Source organism: Anopheles funestus, chromosome 3RL (genome assembly GCF_943734845.2).
Source record: "Anopheles funestus chromosome 3RL, idAnoFuneDA-416_04, whole genome shotgun sequence".
Lineage (NCBI taxonomy): Eukaryota > Metazoa > Arthropoda > Insecta > Diptera > Culicidae > Anopheles > Anopheles funestus.
In genome coordinates, this window is record NC_064599.1 from 54,928,900 (window position 1) to 54,950,043 (window position 21,144).

A 21,144-nucleotide genomic window follows, 5' to 3' on the forward strand; every position below is an offset into this window, starting at 1 on the left:
CTACTACATATTGAAACGTAACATGTTTATTTCACCAAACTGAATAACAATTCCCGTAACCCCAATATAAAATAATAATTCATAGCACCAAAGGACACACTCATGCGGTGGAATCGCTTCTTACAAGCTCGAACGCATGAATGGTTTCAGATACAGATGAAATGATTTGTTAACCGGTTCCTGAAACGGGTATAGAAAGATTGATAGTTTCGGTACGGCACGATGAACTTAATGTAACTTTACTTTACTCACCTTATTAAGGGGACTTTTTTGTGCTTCTTCATAAAGCCGCTCGTAAACGTTCCCGTCGTAAGCTCCAAGTGGTGAGCCGAGCAAAACGTCCGGTATAGCAAATCCATCTACAATGTTGACCGCATTCGGTCGAACGGCCAAAAGCGCCGTTTCTAATTTAGCCTGAAGCCGATTAATATCACTCTCGCTGATCGATGTAAACTGAGGGGGTAAAGAAATAGGAAGGAAATAATTAAAGGTAGCTGAAAGGGAGTAACCATAAAGCCGGAATGCTTACCCGCACAAGACTACCAATCGAATCAAGCGCCTCGTTATAGGCGTACAGTTCACCAATAGTTCGCATAACCTTTGCCAGCGTCGGTGAAACCTTTTGGCAGAGCTTTTCGATCATATCGTAACCGGATTGCACCAAAAACGCACGGCAGTGTGCTTCTGCGGCCTGTGCCAACTCCAGGGACGTAAGATTGACCGCTTCTTCATGCGTGTAGCCTGCTTTCTTGCGCTGCTCAATGTGTTCGTTGGCTAGGCGAAGTTTGCTTTAAAAATTAACCATGAAGAAAGAAAGTTAATGATATGTAATTTAAAATTAAAAAAAAATGAAATATTTACCCAGCTGCAACAGTTTGCAATGCTTTTACAATTCCCGGCACCGTATCAAGCCAGGGATGACGATTGTTTCGACTCTGGATAAAGCTGTTCAAATATTGCACCGTCGGACCAAGCGGCTGTCCTTTAAGTGCTTGGTTCCAGGCCTTGATAAGATATCTAGAATATAAAATACAACTTAGTACACGACAATTTTCACCCAGTTTGTCTCTCTTACCTGGCCGTCTGTAACAAAAGGACCGTATTTTCACCCTCGTACGTACACGCCGCAGTGACAAATCCGTACGTATTGTAGAAGTTGGCACAGGTCATATATCCATGACCACCGCAAGCCATACGAAGCGTTTCCACGGCTTTGGCGGAATCGGCTGTCGTGACCGCCTTTAGGCAGCAAGCAATTGCGTGCAATTCTGGAAGACGCTCAAGATTACCCTGATCCAGCTCGGACGTCACCTGATTGTACATCTCCCACAGGTTGTCCGAAGTCAGCTTAAATACGATACTTCTCGCAATGGCCGGGAACAATTTATACTGCTGCGTCAAGTGATCGATCACCTGCACTTCCGGTTGGCTGAAAGTGGTCAAATACATTTAACATTGAATCGCGACAAACAAGAGCCGACTGTTGGGTTGTGTGAAAGCTTACGTACTCCGGATTAATATGACTTTGGCGACGGACGCATGAATAGCGTACGGCTATGGTGGCCACCTTTGCCAGAAGATATGCCATATCGCGCACAATTATTACGCGCACGAACATCATCGTGCCGTAGGTGAGTGCTTGCGATGGGGGCTTCACGAACGTACCGTCCGCAAGCAGTTTGGCGTTCTTCATCAGCATGTTTTTGCGTGGAATGCGCACCTTTTCAAATCCCAGAAAACCATTGTTCACGCCATTCATGCCCAGCTTGTTGCCGATTTCGCCTATTATTATGCCTTTCATTGGCATATGCGTTTCCTCATCGCGTAGCTGTACGATGAACGGTTGAATACCGTGACATTTCCCTTGGGAGAACAATTGCGCCATCACCACGCAGTAGTTGACAGTGTGGGCCACTGAAATGTACACACCAAAAATTGTTCACAAACATTGCTCCGAGAAAAAAAGAGTTTGTCTGTTTAACTTACATCCTCCCGGCCACCATTTGTACGAGCTTAGCGTTGGACTTTCCAGGACAAATTCTTGCGTACGCTCATCGTACGTAGCGGTCGTTTCTAGTCCGCGCAGAAACGTACCATGGCCGAGCTCGGTTTGTGCATACGTGCCCAGCATTTGGCATTTCAGGGCACGCGGTAACCATTCGGCTTGCTGTTCCGGTGAACCATGGCCCAACAATGCCGGTACAAACATCGCAAAATGGATGCCCAACGGATTGCCCTGCCGAATGATTCCATTGCCAAGCAGTCCGCTGAGATTTTGCCTAAAAATAAAGAAATCCACATTTTGTTAGTAAAATTATTTGCTTAAGCCAGTCGACCGGATCTTCTTCTTCGCTTACATGTAGTTGGATGGGTCACCATTTCCACGATCTTCGTGGAATTTGCGCACCTTGCGGAAGATGGCCGTTGCCTGTCTTATCGTTTCCTCGTACAGCTCCTTATGTGATAGAAAATGGATCGGCGTTTCGTTATGGAAGTCCGGATCGTTGGCGAGAAACGTTTCTGGAAAGACAAATTAAAAGGTTTTAGTGTTTTTTAAATAAAAAAAATGGTGAACTGAAAGCGAAAAACAAGATCATCAACAACCTTTTTTTGCTCCTTCTTAAACCTTGAATTTGGATGACCTTCGTGAAGGTAATGTGTTGTGCGACTTTTTTTTGTTTGTTTGTCCGATTTATCTGCGTAATGAGTCGTCAAATTTTGAGATGAAATTTTGCCATGTCTATGCGCCAAGCTACTCCAGCAGGAATGCTATAGTGGCAGGAAGCCGATAACATTATTTGTACGGGTCTATCTTGCCAGCAATCGTATTTTCGGGCTGACAAGATAAGCAAAACAACGTTCAAATCTTGCAATGCGAACAATCTCGAAAGCGTACAGTCTGATGCGCAGTGTGTTTTTGGAGGATTAATTCTATTCCATTTGCTGCTACATATTTACCTAGATCTTGCTTTTCCTTCAGCTTTTCCTTGCCACCAACCCACCAGAGGGTGAATTCGTCCTTATCGAAGCTACCCTTATTCCGTTCGCCCTGCAGATCCTTGTTCACCGTGGATGCCGGCATCTTTGCAAACGGATGTGTTAATTTACTTCTAGAAGGCACGCAAAAAAGATATTTACATACGCTTAGCGTACGCACACTGGCACTCGATGCAGCTCTGATCGCGTTGACTTATGCCAATGACCCTGCGTGATAGGCGTATGAATAAACACACCAGACCGGTCGACGATACGCATCCACGTTGGTTGACGTGCTTCCGTAAACTAAAAATTGCGCGACTGGTTTATGCGAACCAGCCCCCTCGAGTTCATAGGCAATCATTGGCTCGTGAAGTGTATGCTATCTCTTTCCGCTTAACCCCAACATACCCACCCTTATCAGATAACGACAGCGACGCAGGACTTTGCACCGTGCGGGCCACGCACATTTATTGCACCGTTCCGTTTTATACCGATGCACCGAAAGATAAATGGACGCAAGTGAAGATAAATGTCTCGTTGCCTAGTAACGCCTTTTCATTGCATCACACATCCAGAAGACGTTCGATGCAGCTACTGCAGCGCACTTTGTGCAATATGCACAAACAAAAAACATATGATCAATCAAAAACATACATTTCACCCTTGGCTTTTTTCGTACTATTAAAAATTATGACAAAAATAAAAGTAGCTACATATTTTCTATCCAATATCGTTCACTTAATCTGCAATCGTGTTCATTTCAGTCGTATTCGTTCCTTTTCAACTTAAGTTTATTTTCACTACGCACGAATTGCACGATCAATAATCTTCACGATCGATGGGCAGCGCTTCTCAAGTGCCCAATTTTTGGCTGCGTTTTGAACTGACAGCATACACTGGCTGCGTACTGTGACAGCTGACATTTCGCACGCAGGTTATGCCGGTTAAAACAAAAGTGTAAACAAAGCAAGCGCTGTTTCAAAAGTTGGCTGATTTGTGGAACTGCTGCTGTTTCTAAACGTTGTACCAACCATAATGAGTGTTAAAATGAAAGTTAATGTGTGCCCGATTACCGAGGAACGATCGGGCACCGTGCGCGAGGTTGGCGGACAAGCAGTCTGGAGTCTTTCATCATGTAAACCAGGTATTTCGCACATTATTACCACTTCCTTTACTTCCTGCACTCATGTCTGTGTGTTCTCTTGTGCGTACAGGTTTCGGTGTCGATCAGTTGCGAGATAACTCGATGGAAACGTACTGGCAGTCGGACGGACAGCTACCACATCTGGTAAACATCCAATTTCACCGGAAGACAACAGTCAGCCAGATTTACATCTACTCCGATTATAAGCTGGACGAAAGTTACACGCCGAGCCGAATATCGATCCGCTGTGGTATGCATTTTAACGATCTGCAGGAAGTTGAAGTGGTCGATCTGTGCGAACCATCCGGCTGGGTATGCATTCCTATCAAGGAGTACGAGGAGATGCTGATGTGCACGTTCATGATACAGATAGCGGTCATTAGCAATCATCAGAATGGCAGGGATACGCATATGCGCCAGATACGGATCCATTCGCCAACCGAAGGCTCTCAATACCCGTTGGAACATCACGGAAAGTTTAGCACGTTAGAATTTTCTCAGTTTCGCACGATACGTTAGTGTGCGGTGGACAAAAAACTAGTTTTAAATGTAACCACGTGTTAATTATCAAAATATTTAAACAACTCGAATTTATTCCAAACAAGAACAAAACGCAAAAGAAACGGTAGACTTTACAAAGCAGCACGCAGCATATGTTTAATGTTAACAATTTCCCTCATTCCCGATATTATTTCAGCTCGCACCAATGTGTTAGCTTTTCTCCTCGCTCCCGAAATTGTTTTTACTCAGCAGCCTGCAGTAAGCCACGCAGCATCGTTTCGAGCTTACGGCCATCGGCAGCAAACTTGCGAATACCGTCCGAAAGCTTATCGGTAGACATCTGATCCTCGTTTAACATCCAGCGGAACGTTGCTTCATCCATGTGTATCTTTTCGAGGCTCACTGATTTGGCTTTATCCGCGTCGAGATAAGGTTTGACAGGTTCGGCGCTCTTCTCCAGATCACCCAACAGTTTCGGGCTGATGGTGAGCAGATCGCACCCAGCCAGTGCCATAATTTCGCCCACATTGCGGAATGAAGCACCCATTACGACGGTTTTGTAGCCAAACTTCTTGTAGTAATTGTAGATCTTTGTCACCGAGACTACGCCCGGGTCCTGTTCAGGCTCGAACGCCTTCTTGTCGGTGTTAGCCACGTACCAGTCGAGAATACGGCCAACGAATGGAGAAATCAAGGTGACACCTGCTTCCGCACAGGCCACGGCTTGGGCGAACGAGAACAACAGTGTCAGGTTGCAGTGAATGTTGTGTTCCTTTTCTAGTACGCTGGCCGCCTGAATACCCTCCCAAGTGGAGGCTAACTTGATCAGCACGCGGTCCCGCTTTACACCTAGCTCCTCGTACAGTGCGATCAGCTTCAGTGCTTTGGCGATGGATGCTTCCTTGTTGAAGGAAAGGCGTGCGTCAATCTCGGTCGATACACGACCCGGTACCAGCTTCAGGATTTCGCAGCCAAACAACACGAACAGCATGTCAGCCGCCTCGGAGACCTTCTCCTCCATGGAACTAAAAAAAAGCAAGGAGTTAGCGTTAAGATAATGTTCCTTTATCGTGGTTTCTTTATCAACTCACGTTCCCGCCTTTTGTCCATGCTTGATGGCTTTATCGATCAGATGCTGATACTGTTCCATACCGGCCGCAGACAAAATTAGCGACGGATTCGTCGTAGCATCGGTCGGCTTGTACGTTTTCATCGCTGTAAATAAATTGGGAAAGGAAAAAACATCGTTCCGTAATAAATAAATATCTAATTAGATCAACACAACCGTCCCCCAATCGAACTGTCCGTCCTTCGAGGGTTCGTTTCATTCCGCTCGATGTGGTTCATAGGTAGGCTTGTAGCTCGTACACGCGGTGAAAGGAAATAACCGTTTGACCTCTACAAGCTCGATCGCCAGAGTTCGAACGCAGCGAGGGATCGTGACGGCAATGCTCATGTGACCAGTTGGTTAAATGGAGCAACTAAATCACGCTGCTTTTCGACAAATAATAGCTTTTGGGACCTGCATAATGTGCAGTACAGCTAGCGAAACGAACTATTATCATGCTGGTTTATTTTTTGTTGTTTATGCACTTATTGACCACGCTAGAGATAATGTAATGACAACTCATCGGCTGACTGTTTGTGGAGACAGAAATAAAACGGCTCCAGAAGCGCGATTGTGTACGCAAGGCTCTAAGCAAGCTTTGGAACTGGAGAGTATGACCTTTAAGCGGTCACCTTGATCGACTCGCTCGGTGATGAACAATGCAAAAACACAATCATTCAGCAGCCATTGCTTTTGTTTAATAGAAATGAAACACGTTTTCAGCATGTATCGATCGTTTACATGACAACATGGTTGCTAGATGTTCCAAAAACCAGTAGTAAATCATTTTCGGCTAATGTGCTTTCACTGTACATACCCTCGAAGTCGCCGGTGTCGGCCACGATCGTGGTGAGCTGTTTCAGTTGTTCCAAGCTTGAAGCCATTTTCGTTTTCTTCGTCTGTGGTTCAGCACTGCTCATTGTCTACTGGCGTGGTTAGGCACGAAATCGGGAAGCTGAAGACGCGTGATTGCGTACACAGAAGGCGGCAAGAGTGGGGAAGAGATTGGTGGGTCGCGTAACGCTACGTCCGAAGTAAGCACTGGCGTTTCCTTCCGTTCCCTTTCGGCAATGAGAGACCGGTGAAGCGTGTCGCCTGATGACGAGCCTGAAAGGTTGTTTTTTTTCGCTGTGCAAGTAGAAGTGGATTCGCATACACTTGCGTTTTGCTCTATCTAATCCACCTAGGAGTTTGCGCTGGAGAAGGCAATAGTTACGTTGGCTGTAATGTGTAAAGAATTGAAACCAAAGTCCGGGCAAAGTGTTTTGCGTTAAATTTATATAATACGATAAAACGATATGCTACCAAACCGTACTGGTGATAAGAATCGTATATTAGTATAAAACATAGTTCTAGCTTATCTGTGTGAGTGTGATTTGTCCAGTGTCGCAGCTTGAAGTATTTATGCAAAGGGAGAAGAATGCTGGTAGGGATGTTTGAAGGGATAACTGAAGTGAAGGCGAACAGCCTTTTGAAATATAACGAGCAAAGCAACCTATGGACATACGGTACATTACTCTATTTTTATCCGGAAATGGCCTGGAAAAATGTACACAGTAATGTGTACAAACGAATTATATTGTCATTTAAAGAAAATAAAACTGAACTAGAACTGCACAATTAAAATGAATTCGTGGTCCGAAAATTCAAAATTTATGCTTTTCCGCCAATCGACTGCATTTGCGTGCATTGCTGTCAAACATGGTCTGTCTGTGTGTTGGTGTGTATGTTTACAAACGTAAGCCGTCAAAACGAAAGTTGCGCTAGTCTTTTGTACGACTTCGCGACGGGGAAATTAATTTATGGGCCGAACTGATACGGGATATCTGGTATGCGTGCGGTAACTCCGAAAAAGTGATCCCTGCACCGTACTGTCGTCGTGTTCAGCTTGATCCGCTTTCCGTGAAAGATGTGTACCGTGTGAAATTAATCCGGACTGGACGGTCAAGAGAATTTATTATCACTGCCGTCTTCGTCATCGTTGAACAATCATCCGAATTGTTGCTGATTGCCGAAGAAGACAGGGCTAGAGGAGTTGGTAGGATTTTGATAAGAAGAACTAAGGTCCATCATAATTTCTTGTCTATTGCACCGGAAATAACGATCGTTCTTAGGTGCTTCCGGACCATTATGGATGATATAGACAATATTATTCTGCACTCATTGCGTCAGATCGATTGGTAAGTGGCTGTGGAAAGTTAAGCGAAAACAATCGATTAACTGTATGTATATTAATTGTTTTAGCGATCTCGATGAAGATATACAGGGTTTGGAACCGTTTACGCCTTCTATATTAGTGCGAACCGTTTCAAAATGTTTGCTACTAATCGATCCATCGCTGGATTTGCCGCACACACTTCCGCCCGGAATGGCACAAAGGTTCACCGTTACCGCACGACTAGCGGAAGCTTGTTCGGTACGTTTTTCGTAACTAAACCGTGTTCCGTCCCGTTTCATACTCTAATGGTCCTTTTCCTTTCTCCTTGCAGACCGTCGGATACCGGCGAGACATCGGCTATCAAACGTTCCTGTATCCAAATGTGGCCGAAGTGCGACGTGTTTTTATGTTTCTCATCGAGCAACTGCCCAAAGACACAACCGATACGGCGGATCCGGAAGCACCCTTCGATCGGGTGACGGATTTAGAGAACCGTATCTTGGAGAACATGCGGCAGCAGTTGCGCGGATCGTGGCGTACTGATCCGTCTCCGTTAGATCTTCGAAACTCGACACTAGGTTGGCCGAACCGTAGTCGAGCTAACATTCCCTTCGTAACGCAAAGCGATGTTACGGCCGGTAAGTTGCGATAAAATAAGCGATCGGAATAGATGACCGTTACAGAATTATATTGATTGTTGCGTAGAAATTAAAGAATACTGGCTGCGTCGCAGTGGATTTTGGGAGGAGGACAAAGACGAAGTCGATCGCCAGCTGCCGGAAAGTGCTGTTAAGGCGGATGAATCTATTTTAAAGCTACAAGCGTATTACGCGGAACATAAATCGAAATCTCCTCTCACCGAGGAACTGGAGCAACATGAATCGCCAAATAGTTTCGATCAGCTTGATACGCTTCAGCAAGAAATAGGAAAAATTAATACGGCCATTAAAGAGACTGAAGGCGAACAGCGCGATCTCCAGTCGAAACACACGGCTGTGGGTGAGAATGTGAAAGCTATGGAAAAAGTAACTGAAAAGTTGAAAGAGGAAAAAAAGATCAAAGAACGAACGCACATCTTGTTGGAAAATCCTGAGGTGAACGTGGCCAAACTGGAGTCAATCATTGCCGCTGCCGGTGAGAAGATGAAAAAGTTACAAAGCCAATGGGAGTCACATCGTGCACCATTGATGGCCACCCTGCAGGAACATCAAGCCAAAAATTCGGATCAAGTCGTACGTGCAGCATGGCGACCGAAAATATTTGTTTCGTGTTAACCATTCTATTTCTGTTCCCTATTGTAGAGTAAATCTCAGAAAGTGGTCGACCAGATTGAGTCCGCCCGGCACAAATCGGAAGACGTCATCGTTGACCTGCAAACGAAGAGCGCCCTACACGCCAGACTGGTGCAAGAGTATGAGCGAATGGGTAAAACGGTTAGTCGCACGGCATACACGAGCCGAATTCTGGAGATCGTGGGCAACATACGCAAGCAGAAGACTGACATCGACAAGATTCTGCACGATACGCGTAGTCTTCAGAAGGAGATCAACTCAATCACTGGTCAGCTCGATCGTCAGTTTACCGTAACGGATGATTTGATCTTTCGGAATGCAAAGCGAGATGAGTACTGTAAGCGTGCCTACATCTTGCTCGTCGCCCTGCATACCGAGTGTAGCGAGCTGATCGCGCTGGTGCAAGATACCGGCACCGTGAAGCGGGAGATTCGCGAGCTAGAAGATCAGATCGAGCATGAGAAGGATCGTAACGTAGCGGCAAATTTGACTCAGATCGGACAAGATCTGGAGGAAATGCAGCAGGAAAGCCGACGGTTGGAGGAAGCCATACGGCAGATGGAAATGTCCGCGGCATCGAACGGAACGAAGTAAGACTTTAAATCAATGTCTTTTCGACTAAGACGATTGCACGCAAATAGGGATAATAAAATGTGATATATTCCTCAAGCAGGATTAACGCTGTACGTATGTTAGTGCGGGGGGAGCAACAACGTTGGCTACATCGATGGTTCGTTGCACCGGTGGCACTAGAAACACTTACGCGCTTGGTTTTTGTTGGAGGTGTTTTGCTTGGTATGAATTATTTATTCATTATTACGCGGAACATCCACCAAATGAATTAATATTGAAAATGCACCAAACTCTCGCGCGGTTACAGAGGTTGAAACGGTATTGCCGTTTCACCTTCACAACGGTCGCGCGCAGAACTCGATGGTAAACAATACGAGATGCGAGCCGCTTACAGCTTCAGCTTGGTGCGTCTCCAGTGACGGCGCTTGGCGTTGTACCTAAAAGAGCGATGCGAGATGGGATGCGTGATAAAACGCCCTGTTAGTTCATGTTTCACAAGACCAAATGCATCCTTGCAATGTTTTGCACTGGTTGATGCGGTACTTACCGGATGGTGTTACCCGTGCGCATACGAATCCATTGCGGAATGGGTCTGTTTTGCTTCAGCTTCTTGGCAAGCTTTTGCTTGATGCGGAACGTTTTGTGGGACGCCTGTAAACGAGAACGATGTTATAAAGTTCGTCATTCGCCGGTTTCATGATGTTTTCTACAGGTTTTTCAACGTTTTCGAGTGAATTTACAACTTACCATTTCGATCAAGTGTGTCTTCTTCGAGACCAATGACGGAAAAGAGACCGTCAGCTTGTCGGAAGCGAACGAACGCAGGTTGGACTCTACGCTGTAAACGCACGCTTTTGACATGCGTTCGGTGAAAAACGCACGCCTGTCATGATTGTCATGCAGCTTATGTCATAATAATGGATTGTTTTCTTTTCTTCATTCACCGGGTTTTGTGTGTGCGTTCCGATAGCTGCGCTGGTTGAGTAATTTTCCAGCAAAATGTTGAAAATTTTCACACACCGTAACCGGTACGTTGCGGGTGGTCTTTCGTTGGCAAAGCGGACGTTCCTTTCCGACGCGTACCAGTGTCGCGATGCTTGGAATGCACGTTTGGCCACTCCGATCCTGGAGAAGATCAATCTGGAAACGCTGTACTACGATTTGGAACAGCGGTTCCAGCAGAAACAGAAAATTTCTGCCATCGATATCGACATCTACGCCAACAAGCTAGTGGATGATACGCACATCGAGGAGGTAGCAGATTTTCTGTACAAATTTCGGCTCACAGAGGAAACATCAAATACACTGGACTCAACGCACCATGCTCTAGTGCGGAACTATCTCGACAACAAGTGCTATGGACAGCTAATCGACGTGTTGAACAATCGCATTGGATACGGCGTTTATTTGGATGATTACAGCGCCAACCTAACGCTCGATCAACTGATCAAGGAGAAAGAGTTCCGTTATGCGGCACGTGTCGCCACCCTGCTAGCGTTACAGGAGGACTTTTCTAATCCCATCACAAGAGCACTTGCGTTGTACAGTTGCTATCGGTACGCTAAGGCACCGGATGCGGAGCATTTTGAGGATCTTACACCAGCAGAACCGCAGGCAGGCGAAGTTGAGGGACAAAACAAGAAGAAAAAGAAAGAAGAAATCAAAGTGAGGGTAAAGTTCTTGCGAAACGAATTTTTCGACGATCACTTTGATCTGACCGATAGCCAGCTGTTGCTCGGTAAAACGTTCGTAGAGCTTGGTCGCAACTACGATGGTGCCAGTAGCATAATCGGTACGAACTGTAGACTGTTGGGTCTTACAATGTACAAAAAGTATGATCAAGCAATGGCTTTCGTAAAGCAACTCGAAGGCAAGGAATTAAATGAGGAAGTGCTGCAAATGATGCGAAGTGCACTGGAGAAGGAATCGAACAAAGAGGACGAAAAGTATATGAACTTCTGCGCGATGGTTGATAAGATAGAGGCTAGTGTGAAGCTGAGCAAGGACAGTTTCGAAAAACTGATCCTTGAGCAAGTAAACAAAAGTGTTGGAGCGCTGGAAAAACAACAAATAGAGTCACAAGCCAAGGTAATCGTAATATACATCGATGGTGCACAAGATACTTATGGTAAATGTATTACGTTTTTAGCTCTACACGGACTGGTGCAATCTTCGACAGCAACGACTGGACGAGGAACTGAACCGAATGCAGCGTGCTAAGCGACTGAAGGATATGGAACAGCTGGCTATTGATATGGAGAAGGAAGAGCAAAAGCTTTGGTTCTTTGAGAACGAGGATAAGATCGATCTAGAGATTGACAGTAAACGGGTGTACTATCCTAAACGGTGGTTCGGCAAGAAAAAGAAGCCACGTACGGTTGACGTTGACTACGTACCACCAGAAGTGCGGCAGCGTAACTAATCTGTAGAACCGCACCAGTTAAGTAAAGTGTAGCGTAAAATAAATAAGGATAGAAAACGCTTGAAGTAGAACTGCTTAAACGTTTGGAAAACCAGAGACGTTGAAGAAACCGAAAGTTGTATCGTTTCATAGAAGGGAATGGAAAAATTAGTATTATAAAGGAACTCTACTCGGTGGGTAAGTGAAAAAATTATCTTCCTTTTGGTTCAAGCATTTTAATTCCCTATTGTTAGAAAATCACAATGATTGAATTAGCGCTAAAGTAACAGCTTCTGATTGAATTTGTGGCCAACAGAAATGTGCAAAAATCGTACCGAAGTTATGCAAATGTTTGACGGTTGAATCCGGCAAAATGACTTTTCGCAAACTGTCAAAACAGTACTGTAAACATTTATCTCTTCGATCGTAATATTTACGCGCTACGTGCGCACATTTGTGTGAAAGTTATTGTACGAATTTATTGCCCCCAAAAAGGATACAATATGTTCATTAAGCCATTTAAGATCAAGTCTAACATTCTCGTGACGGGGTCCGAGAAGAAACGGCTAAGGCAGCGCGTAATGGCACAGTTTAACCGGGCGGATGAAGAAACGGCAACATCACCGCTGGCTGAGCTGTTTGGGAACCGCGCCAAGGTGTGCACGGTTAAAATCATTACCTATCACGAGGAACCGATCACGGTGTACACCAGCGATAAACGGCCAATATTTTTCGAGGTCGATGGGAAGCTTCTGCCGACCGTTTATACACTGTGGAGCTGTTCGGATCTGGTGCCAGCTTTTACTACCCATGCAACAGTACTGCCGAAGCTGGCGAACGGAGCCGATCTGATGATTCCAGGCGTGGTGAAACAAGGAACGAATCTTGCCTCTTGGGGACGGCATCAGCGGGATGACGTTGTGGCGGTTAATCTAACATCCAATCGGGCCGCAGTCGGAGTTGGATTGCTGGCACACTCTAGTAGCGATCTGTACATGTGCGGTGGGCATGGAGTTTGCGTGAAAATGATGCACGTGTTCGGTGATAAGCTGTGGGGTATGGAACCATCGGTGTGTCAGCAGGTGCCACTGCAAGGATCGGTTGTGTCCGTACCGACGGATTCCGATTTTCCTCCACTAGGAAGCGAAAAAGTGAAACCAGTGGGTGATTCTGTAAAAGAAGTATGTTTTAGAAGGTTTATTGTTTGCAAGACTATTTTTTAAACGTGATATCATTTGTAGGTTGCAAAAACACTAGCAAAAACGGCCATCACTGGCAACGATGAATCTGGAAGCGAAGGTGACACTTCGGACGAAGAAATCGAAGAACCGGAAGAGGAAGAAAAGCCCCCCAATCCCGACGATCTAATAAAGGGTGCGTTCCTGAACGCTCTGAAACTCCACGGCAAGAAAATAACGCTTCCGCTGCTTACGAGTACGTTCTATCCTCAGTACGTCCAGCCGGAAATACCGGAAGGAATCGAAATGAAGAAAAGCTCGTTCAAGAAGGTGGGCACCTTTTTCAAGCGAATGGCCGAAGAAGGAATAATCGAGATAAAGGAAGAGAAAAAGGGTATCGAAAAAGTGACCGCACTAAATCTGGAACATCCGGCTGTATTATCATTTTATCCGTACAAGGTGACAAAGGCTTCTACCGAGCAGGAAGCGATTGGTACAGGTTCGGCGGGCGCCGCATCGAACCCTTTGCTGTTGACTAAAATGACGGCCATGTATGCCGTAAACGAACGGACGGCGAAGCTGTTTGGTTGTTTCAATGTGGCCCTCGGTACCGCACTAGATGTAACGCAAGTACGCAACTACATGCGAGACTACGTGGGACGGAACAAACTGATAAACCCATCCACCAAGTTAGTGCAATTAGATGAAACGTTGCAGGGCATTTGCGGTACCAGCGAAGAACTTGTTGCCCTGTCGGATCTCACCGAAACGGTGCTAAACAGTCTAACTAGCACGTTCGAAATGCGAAGTCAGAAAGGAGCTGTAATGAAGGGTGGCAAGCGGGCCGTCATACACTTGACGACGGCAACACGCAGTGGAAACAAGAAGGTCACGCTCATTAGCAACCTCGCGGATTATGGTATTAATGTGAACGATTTTGCGAAAGCCGTAAAGCTCGGTGCGGCGGCCAGTACGACAATGACCGAAGTGCCCGGCTCGAAGGGTGAGCAGCTAATGGTACAGGGCAATCATGTAAAGTTTGTATTTGAATTGCTTACCACAACGTACCAAGTGCCGAAAGCTTGCATAACGGGGTTAGAGTTTGCCAAGGAACAGAAAAAGAAAAAGAAGAAATAAGTTTACTCAACCCGACCCGGTCTGGACGTTTTACGATGAAAATAAAATGATAAAATTTTGCGGAAGTAGACCTTAAAAAAAGTGTACTGCACTTTTATTTTATTTTGAAATATTTAAGGAAACACAATACAAACGACCTTTTTGAAAAAAAAAGCGTAGCGTGAAGTAAGCCCATAGAAAAGGTTTGTGAGTGATGTAAGCCCACAAACATTTTACCCCAACAGCTGTCAAGTATCGGTGTTTATGTTTGTTTTGTAGAATAAGTTCATAGGACTTGCAAATAGAAAATGAAAACGAACGATAAAACGCATTTTCATCAACCAAAGGGTGGTGCAGCGAGTGACCATCGAAATAAAAGTAATCGCGGTCAAGGCAAACGAAAGGATAAATTTTTCCGTGAAGTTTCCAAGTCAGAAACGAATACATTTCAACATCACAATAAGGACAAAAGTGCCGGTGCTAATCGGCCACCCGGAAAGCATGGCCCCCCAGGCGTACGTAAAACGGTAGCATTTAAGCCAAAACATAATCAACAACCTGGCAAGGACGGTAAATATGCGACGAACGGTAACAGGAATAAAGGTCGACCACAAAACGGCAAGCAGCAGGGTGGTTATAAAAAACAACATTCATCTGCACCGGGGAAACCGGCTGCAGCAGCAACCGAGATCCGATACGAAAGCAAACCGGAAAAGGTAAACTATTGCCTAGCACCGGAGCGCCTGGAAGCTCAATCGCGAGCGATGAAGCATTTCGAACGGCAGGAACGCGAGCAGGAGTTCGAACGAAAGAAGCACGATCGCCAGCAGAAGCACAAAATGATGACGCAGAAAACGCGCAAAGGACAGCCGGTAATGCAGGGCCGGCTGGAGCTGCTGTACGAGAAGGTTAAAAAAGTGGTCGGCGTGCAGTGAGCGAGGAGTTCGGACACGAAAGCAATCGATCTAAAGTGTAATAAATAAGCAAAACAACAGGCACAACACTTGTTGGTTTCCGTTTTGCTAGGCTGTATAAAAAAGGCTGCCTCTTCGTTTATTGAAGTATGTCTTTGAAGTAATAATGGAAGGAAAGGCAACGTTGTAAATAGCGTTTGAAATGTTAAATTTGTAGACTTTCCGTTGGATATCATCAAATAATAAAAGCGGGTCCGATGACCGATGGAATATGCGATTGGCGTCGGGATCAGCAAGGCCGTGGTACGTGAGCTGCAGGTCCGGCAGCCTCAAGCACAGGCAACAGTTTCGTAGCTGTTCGGCAAGCAATCGGTGCAGCTTGAGCATTCGTTTTGCTGTGGAAACAGTGTCTCGAGCATTTCCCTGTGGTGAAAAGAGCATCGCGTTAGTGAAATTGTAAACAATCCTTCTTGCTGTTTTAACAGTGACCTACCAATGACTTTTGCTGATGTAGCAGTAGATTTTCGGTAGCTCAAAGCCATTAAACGGACTGGCGACGGGAATGGTGTAAGCGCCCATGTTCTCAAACACGACCCAATCATCGATCTGCAGTTCGGGCAGTGCGATTGTTTCGATCAGCTGATCGAGTGCATCGCACGTCGGACCCCAGATGGTGCTCTTGTATAGTTTGCCGCTTTGGCCTCCGATAAGCTTTGGCCGTGGTACCTGATGATCGTACAGAACGCAATTGAACGAAGCGTACACACCATCGTTCAGATAGTACATCATCCGATCGATGGCGCCCGTCTTGGCGTTGAGGCAAATGCGCTTCGACTGCACGTTGGTGACGAGCGTGAACGCGGATGACACGTAGTAACGGCCCGGTTCGGAAATAACACGAACCGCCTTATCCGGGAAGAATGTATCGAGCGCTGCGTTCACAATCATTGCCACCTCGTCGATGGAGGTACCGGTGTCACCGGGGAAACCTCCGCCAATGTCCAACAGATTGAATGTATAGCCAAGCTGGGCGGCATAGTCGAACAAGTCACGAGCGTACGAAATGGCCTTATAGTAGATCGGGAAATCGGCACATCCAGAACCAACGTGAAAGCTAACACCGACCACCTCAAGTCCAAGGCTGCGGGCGATCTTAATGAGACGTGGTGCTTCCTCTACCGGATCGCATCCGAACTTCTTCCCCAGCGGACATTGGGCTTTCTCCGCTTCGCACCGGATGCGAATAACAAGTCTGAAGGAAAGACAAAGGACAAAAGGAGTAATTTAGCATGGCAAATTATTTCGCAACGAGCAAACAAATGTACGCACTTAGCATCCGGACAGTACTGCTTGATCTTGTGCAGCTCGGTATCGCTATCGTAGGTCATCGTTTTGACCGCGTTACTGTTAGCGTAGCGCAGATGCGATGCCGGTTTCATCGGATTTGCAAAGATGATACGTTCCGGGGCGACGCCAAGCGCAAGTACCTTCGCTATCTCACCCTTCGACGCACAGTCGAACGATGCACCGAGTGCGGCCAGCGTGGCGCACACGATGTCCGCATCATTACACTTTACCGCGTAGTGCGGCACCACGCGTGGCATCTTTTCGATCCACTGCTGGTGCTTGCGCACGATATCGCCGATGTCCATCACGTAGAACGGATTGTCGGTGGGTAGCTGTTCGACCATCGAGTCAATGATGGCCGGCACGTCGACCGTACCGTCGACGATCTCAATCTTGTCCGATTCATTCTCGAGGAATTTCATCTTTTAGTTTTTTGTTTTTGTTTTGTTTTTTTTTGGGATAACGAAGACACGCTACACGCGTACGATTGGAATGTGTGAGTGCTTTTGGGGATGTCACCACCGTAAGAAAGCTTTCGCGTATCGATGCTCAACTTCACTCAAACAAACTAAAATAAAAGTGAAGACAGATAGTTTATGAATTAAGGGTTTCGTTGGGTATTTTGAAGCTATAAAAGACAACTTACGAGGCAGCCTTTAGAATGCGCAGAATGGTAACGGAAGCCGTTGCAGAGGCAAATGTCACCAGGGCGGTTTGCCGTTGGTATCTGTCAGTACCAGCAGGTGTCGATGGTTATGGTCAGTGCCCGACAGCTGGGCTAACTGACCGCTAACAACGTCCTGTAGGGGGGAAAATGGAAAGAAAACACAGAGAATGTTAAGCTGTTGTTGATCTTCATACACAAACCATCCGTACACATCAGTACATTACATCGAAAATTCAAAACATCCATTTGAAGAAGAAGGTGGTGATTGGGTGGTGCAGATTAGCAAAGGTGCTTGAAAGATTACATGACTAATGGCCTAATACTTGACCGACAGACACGCTTAGTGCGAACAAAGAGTAAATATGACAGCACTCCGAATCCAATTGAGCCGCTATCGCTCCATATGCTTACTATTATCAAGTGTTCCGTGCTGTAAGCATCTCGAATGGTCAGGAAAACAGAAGTACCCCGATCCATCATCCTAATTAAGGTTTGAGCGTGTGTTTGGTTTTCGGTGGGTGGAATGACCAATGACCACGCGAATCACTGTTTGTGGAATCAGTGAATCACTGACTTTTTTTTTGTCACTAATGGATGTTTACATCAAGGCGGAACAAATCCTAACCTATGCCAATTGCTCATTAAGAGAAACGACCGTGAGATTTTTTATTTTGTGTGTGTCTTCGTTCACCTCGAAAGGCTATCGCCCGTCCTCTACCGACATTTGACAATCGAATTGACTGTTTCCAATCTGAACCAATTCCATGTTTTGTGGTTCCGGAACAAGAAAAACGAAAAAAAAAAAATAAAACAACAAAATTTTGAGACCTTATCATTGTTGGTTGATAAGGGATGCAAAGAAAGCATATTCTATGCTCGAGAAGACTCACTTTCATCACAAACTAGGGGAATGTTTCGCTTTGTAAGACAGTGCCGCCGATCAGCTGAATTGTGCATCCGCTTACAAAATGTATGACCTAATATAATACCCCACAAGCGGGCTTCGTTCGGGCGGCATCACTGTTGCTGAGCCCGAATGTATTTGATTAGAAAAGGAGTTGATAGTATATGTGTGTGCGTGTGTGTGTGTTTGAGTAAATTTGTGGGCAGCACATTCTAGCACGCGGTTAGTTCGTTCCGGTATGCGTGGCATAGTGGAAGATGCAATGCAATGACACCAAATCGGACGTCATGATCGATCGATCATGTGAATAACGTTTGACAAGAGGGGAAACAGCTCCGGTGTCCCATGACAATTACACAATGCGGCTAACAAAGTAGGTATTGGGCTGCTTCCTAAGCAACACTACAGCACCACCTGAGGAGCACTTGGTTCAAAATTTGCTGATGTAGGGCTTGTGTTTAGGGAAAGGGTATTTTTCCTCTTTTTTTCTTGGTGTTTTGTAGGTATATAGCAACGAAGGTTTTACCGATTCCCGTGCCTATTGTGACACAGCTATAAAGACGAAAAAAGGGAAAAAAAAACTATGAATGTGTGGTATTTGCTTCTACCTTAATCTAGAAGGCATCTTTGCGAAGGTGAAAAAAACGACGATAGCGCTGCTGGCAGGGACAAATAACAAAACGCTTGTGTTGCGATGCTGAATTTCGGCTATTTTTATGCTGCTTCTCCTGCGTGTGTATTGGGAAGCGAAGGCGAACAAACGTTTGGCCATTACGTTTTTTTTCTCTTGGTACCGTTTTTACCTTGCAAATGGTCGACGAACCCCCGCATACACTCTCGAGCGATTATTATCACAAAATTAAACATTATCATGCCAGAAAAAGCACAAACAAATTGGTTTTGCTAGCTGATGCAATGGCGATTCGAAGCCCACACCGTCGTTCACACTTACCTGTTGTGAAATTCTCGAAATTTTCCAACAAAGGTGAAAAATAAGGGCACGGATGTGTTGGGCTACGTTGGCTTTCTGTTATTCGATGCACATGCACAGGGTAGGACAAACTGATTCGGTTTCACCACCAGACAAGAACCTGCTTCGTTCTTGCCAGCAAACGCACACTTTACAGCAGCCGTAACTGGCCGATACGGGGAAAAACCTGATGCGAGATGAGTCACCACACGCACACACACACACACCACTCACTTGGGTGGTTAATTAGGAACGGATAGGATTGAAAAACAGAAAAAGGACACTTGTGTGGCAGACGGGCACCAGACACGCACGGTTCACTGTTCGGCTAGTTAGGCTGAAAGCAGAATGCATGGCAATCGATTTATATACCGTCTCGAAGACGCGAGAGCGAAACAAGAAATGATGGGAGCGTGAGAGCGAAAACAAACGTGAGATGAGAGCGAATATTCTTGCCGCTCTCGCTTTCTCCAACAGTTGTGCGAATGGCGGGGAAATTTGTGGAAGCGGTCAAACTATTCGAAATATCACATATTTAACAAATAGATTTAGATACGAAAGTATGTATCATAAATATTTCATTTTTGGATGTTTTTTCATTCGAAAGATTTTATTTGGATGTTGTTAATTTATTTTCATCTCAAATTGGCCGCTTAAGGTATGTTTAGAACCCATTTCCAATTGTGGTAAATGGAGTTTTTATTTCTTAAGTCCACCAGTCACGCTACCGTAACGTGAATATTCCAAAAAATTATCTGCATCCCACGGTAAGATGAATGCATCTGATAATGTAAAATCGGTACGTATGATTGACGAGATGTTGTGCATTGTTATTTTTGGGAAGCGAATTTCACGTTCGCATTTCCATGAAACAGGATCAAACCAGAAACGTGGCATATGTACGATAACAGTGCGGAGTGACGCTAAATCTCACGAACGAGAGCGAGTCGAGACTCTCCTCGAACATAAAAGCACGTGTGCTCTTTTTTTCTTACGCGCGTTTCCCGCCGCTCGTCTCAGCGGGCGCTCTTGTTCTGGGCCACCCGGCTTAAAGTGCAGATCAAGGCGGTTAGGCCGTTTGTTTACATTATGCGCGTGCTTATGCTCCGGAGACCACTTGTTACACAGCCAGCTGTTAAGACTCGCAGCCCTACCATACCGAGCCCAATGTGCGCGAAGGCTTAACGATGCGGTAAAGTCCCAATAGCTTTAACCCGCGCATGTACAACGGAGAGTATTTGCGGATGTAAAATTTATAAATTTCTATTTTGATTTTTTTAAATAAATAAACATTTAGATTCTGCTGGAAGTATTTGTTTATAATCCTCGATATCACATAAGCAAAAAAGAAACAAAAAATATTGCGAATAAAACTGATTGAAATAAATTAAAAGTAAAATGTTCATGTAAAAAATTGTTTTATGTCTTTATAATTATTATCAGTCAAATGACATTTTTACAAGTTCATGAGTGAGTTAAAGATCGCCACAAAGAGTCATGAATCTGTCAATAGTCAAATGACACTTTTACGAGTCAAATAACTCTTTCATGGGTAACATCACTCTTTCATGAGCGAAATACCCCTTTCGTGATTTTTTTTAATTATTCCAGTGCTAAGTTTCTGTAAAGTGAGTTACATTACAAATTAATTATTGGAATTAACTCACTCATCAGAAAAATTTAATTCATTCATTCTCACCCAGTTTGTACATCACTAGAATCCACAAATGACCTAAATTTTATCAGATAACCTTGAAAGCCCTGTAATATGGTCGAGATTTAAATTCAGGTAACGTGTCAAGGACCCGATTTTCTATGTTTATAATTTTAATAAATTAATATTAAAAAAAAAAAAACAATAAGCCCCATCGACTTGTTTACGCTTAACAGAA

General features: G+C 45.1%; 9 protein-coding genes across 12 annotated transcripts; 5 read left to right on the forward strand and 4 right to left on the reverse strand.

The window, feature by feature from the left end:
- Window positions 1–8: 8 nt before the first annotated feature.
- On the reverse strand, window positions 9–3,855 carry LOC125767964 (probable peroxisomal acyl-coenzyme A oxidase 1). Of its 3 annotated transcripts, none has more exons than XM_049435027.1 (10): window positions 3,693–3,855; window positions 2,959–3,110; window positions 2,358–2,520; window positions 1,987–2,279; window positions 1,509–1,914; window positions 1,076–1,429; window positions 862–1,017; window positions 530–788; window positions 253–453; window positions 9–180 (listed from the first exon to the last, which is right to left on the reverse strand). In XM_049435027.1, exons 2-10 carry the CDS (start codon window positions 3,080–3,082, stop codon window positions 121–123), a joined length of 2,016 nt encoding a protein of 671 aa, XP_049290984.1. In that variant the 5' UTR covers window positions 3,083–3,110; window positions 3,693–3,855; the 3' UTR covers window positions 9–120. The 3 variants fall into 3 exon arrangements, with proteins under 3 accessions (XP_049290984.1, XP_049290983.1, XP_049290982.1); XM_049435026.1 differs by having other exon boundaries at window positions 3,392–3,855; XM_049435025.1 differs by having other exon boundaries at window positions 2,959–3,854.
- A 65-nt stretch (window positions 3,856–3,920) lies between these two features.
- On the forward strand, window positions 3,921–4,765 carry LOC125767993 (anaphase-promoting complex subunit 10). Of its 2 annotated transcripts, XM_049435066.1 has the most exons (3): window positions 3,921–4,123; window positions 4,194–4,435; window positions 4,493–4,765. In XM_049435066.1, exons 1-3 carry the CDS (start codon window positions 4,015–4,017, stop codon window positions 4,640–4,642), a joined length of 501 nt encoding a protein of 166 aa, XP_049291023.1. In that variant the 5' UTR covers window positions 3,921–4,014; the 3' UTR covers window positions 4,643–4,765. The 2 variants fall into 2 exon arrangements, with proteins under 2 accessions (XP_049291023.1, XP_049291022.1); XM_049435065.1 differs by having other exon boundaries at window positions 3,925–4,123; window positions 4,194–4,765.
- On the reverse strand, window positions 4,684–6,828 carry LOC125767988 (probable transaldolase). Its single transcript, XM_049435059.1, has 3 exons — window positions 6,550–6,828; window positions 5,716–5,839; window positions 4,684–5,649 (listed from the first exon to the last, which is right to left on the reverse strand). Exons 1-3 carry the CDS (start codon window positions 6,650–6,652, stop codon window positions 4,866–4,868), a joined length of 1,011 nt encoding a protein of 336 aa, XP_049291016.1. The 5' UTR covers window positions 6,653–6,828; the 3' UTR covers window positions 4,684–4,865.
- A 156-nt stretch (window positions 6,829–6,984) lies between these two features.
- Window positions 6,985–9,857, forward strand: LOC125767968 (coiled-coil domain-containing protein 22 homolog). The gene is made up of 5 exons (XM_049435030.1): window positions 6,985–7,912; window positions 7,977–8,148; window positions 8,222–8,528; window positions 8,596–9,122; window positions 9,192–9,857. The coding sequence occupies exons 1-5, from the start codon at window positions 7,863–7,865 to the stop codon at window positions 9,774–9,776; spliced, it is 1,641 nt and encodes a 546-aa protein (XP_049290987.1). The 5' UTR covers window positions 6,985–7,862; the 3' UTR covers window positions 9,777–9,857.
- A 96-nt stretch (window positions 9,858–9,953) lies between these two features.
- On the reverse strand, window positions 9,954–10,633 carry LOC125767996 (60S ribosomal protein L39). Its single transcript, XM_049435068.1, has 3 exons — window positions 10,503–10,633; window positions 10,303–10,406; window positions 9,954–10,192 (listed from the first exon to the last, which is right to left on the reverse strand). Exons 1-3 carry the CDS (start codon window positions 10,614–10,616, stop codon window positions 10,144–10,146), a joined length of 267 nt encoding a protein of 88 aa, XP_049291025.1. The 5' UTR covers window positions 10,617–10,633; the 3' UTR covers window positions 9,954–10,143.
- Window positions 10,634–10,671: 38 nt separating this feature from the next.
- On the forward strand, window positions 10,672–12,242 carry LOC125767972 (uncharacterized). Its single transcript, XM_049435035.1, has 2 exons — window positions 10,672–11,843; window positions 11,905–12,242. Exons 1-2 carry the CDS (start codon window positions 10,755–10,757, stop codon window positions 12,175–12,177), a joined length of 1,362 nt encoding a protein of 453 aa, XP_049290992.1. The 5' UTR covers window positions 10,672–10,754; the 3' UTR covers window positions 12,178–12,242.
- Window positions 12,243–12,519: 277 nt separating this feature from the next.
- Window positions 12,520–14,541, forward strand: LOC125767966 (eukaryotic translation initiation factor 2D). The gene is made up of 2 exons (XM_049435029.1): window positions 12,520–13,337; window positions 13,398–14,541. The coding sequence occupies exons 1-2, from the start codon at window positions 12,660–12,662 to the stop codon at window positions 14,469–14,471; spliced, it is 1,752 nt and encodes a 583-aa protein (XP_049290986.1). The 5' UTR covers window positions 12,520–12,659; the 3' UTR covers window positions 14,472–14,541.
- An 82-nt stretch (window positions 14,542–14,623) lies between these two features.
- LOC125767992 (uncharacterized) lies at window positions 14,624–15,492 on the forward strand. The gene has a single exon (XM_049435064.1). It carries the CDS (start codon window positions 14,759–14,761, stop codon window positions 15,383–15,385), a length of 627 nt encoding a protein of 208 aa, XP_049291021.1. The 5' UTR covers window positions 14,624–14,758; the 3' UTR covers window positions 15,386–15,492.
- LOC125767976 (ornithine decarboxylase 1-like) lies at window positions 15,454–19,606 on the reverse strand. The gene is made up of 5 exons (XM_049435039.1): window positions 19,235–19,606; window positions 17,358–17,511; window positions 16,694–17,279; window positions 15,858–16,616; window positions 15,454–15,787 (listed from the first exon to the last, which is right to left on the reverse strand). The coding sequence occupies exons 3-5, from the start codon at window positions 17,131–17,133 to the stop codon at window positions 15,694–15,696; spliced, it is 1,293 nt and encodes a 430-aa protein (XP_049290996.1). The 5' UTR covers window positions 17,134–17,279; window positions 17,358–17,511; window positions 19,235–19,606; the 3' UTR covers window positions 15,454–15,693.
- Window positions 19,607–21,144: the final 1,538 nt, after the last annotated feature.

Coding starts and splice junctions, on each gene's coding strand:
- LOC125767992 (XM_049435064.1), top strand. CDS start 14,759: ATGAAAACGAACGATAAAACGCATTTTCATCAACCAAAGGGTGGTGCA.
- LOC125767972 (XM_049435035.1), top strand. CDS start 10,755: ATGTTGAAAATTTTCACACACCGTAACCGGTACGTTGCGGGTGGTCTT. Junction 11,844..11,904: donor AAATAGAGTCACAAGCCAAG/GTAATCGTAATA, acceptor TTACGTTTTTAG/CTCTACACGGACTGGTGCAA.
- LOC125767993 (XM_049435065.1), top strand. CDS start 4,015: ATGAGTGTTAAAATGAAAGTTAATGTGTGCCCGATTACCGAGGAACGA. Junction 4,124..4,193: donor TCTTTCATCATGTAAACCAG/GTATTTCGCACA, acceptor TTGTGCGTACAG/GTTTCGGTGTCGATCAGTTG.
- LOC125767964 (XM_049435027.1), bottom strand. CDS start 3,082: ATGCCGGCATCCACGGTGAACAAGGATCTGCAGGGCGAACGGAATAAG. Junction 1,430..1,508: donor CAAAGTCATATTAATCCGGA/GTACGTAAGCTT, acceptor GACCACTTTCAG/CCAACCGGAAGTGCAGGTGA. Junction 789..861: donor TTGCAAACTGTTGCAGCTGG/GTAAATATTTCA, acceptor TAATTTTTAAAG/CAAACTTCGCCTAGCCAACG.
- LOC125767996 (XM_049435068.1), bottom strand. CDS start 10,616: ATGTCAAAAGCGTGCGTTTACAGCGTAGAGTCCAACCTGCGTTCGTTC. Junction 10,407..10,502: donor AGACACACTTGATCGAAATG/GTAAGTTGTAAA, acceptor TCTCGTTTACAG/GCGTCCCACAAAACGTTCCG. Junction 10,193..10,302: donor CGCACGGGTAACACCATCCG/GTAAGTACCGCA, acceptor TCGCTCTTTTAG/GTACAACGCCAAGCGCCGTC.
- LOC125767968 (XM_049435030.1), top strand. CDS start 7,863: ATGGATGATATAGACAATATTATTCTGCACTCATTGCGTCAGATCGAT. Junction 7,913..7,976: donor TCATTGCGTCAGATCGATTG/GTAAGTGGCTGT, acceptor TAATTGTTTTAG/CGATCTCGATGAAGATATAC. Junction 9,123..9,191: donor CCAAAAATTCGGATCAAGTC/GTACGTGCAGCA, acceptor TCCCTATTGTAG/AGTAAATCTCAGAAAGTGGT.
- LOC125767988 (XM_049435059.1), bottom strand. CDS start 6,652: ATGAGCAGTGCTGAACCACAGACGAAGAAAACGAAAATGGCTTCAAGC. Junction 5,840..6,549: donor CGACACCGGCGACTTCGAGG/GTATGTACAGTG, acceptor ATTTATTTACAG/CGATGAAAACGTACAAGCCG. Junction 5,650..5,715: donor CATGGACAAAAGGCGGGAAC/GTGAGTTGATAA, acceptor GCTTTTTTTTAG/TTCCATGGAGGAGAAGGTCT.
- LOC125767966 (XM_049435029.1), top strand. CDS start 12,660: ATGTTCATTAAGCCATTTAAGATCAAGTCTAACATTCTCGTGACGGGG. Junction 13,338..13,397: donor TGGGTGATTCTGTAAAAGAA/GTATGTTTTAGA, acceptor TATCATTTGTAG/GTTGCAAAAACACTAGCAAA.
- LOC125767976 (XM_049435039.1), bottom strand. CDS start 17,133: ATGAAATTCCTCGAGAATGAATCGGACAAGATTGAGATCGTCGACGGT. Junction 16,617..16,693: donor CAGTACTGTCCGGATGCTAA/GTGCGTACATTT, acceptor TCTTTCCTTCAG/ACTTGTTATTCGCATCCGGT. Junction 15,788..15,857: donor TACATCAGCAAAAGTCATTG/GTAGGTCACTGT, acceptor TTTTCACCACAG/GGAAATGCTCGAGACACTGT.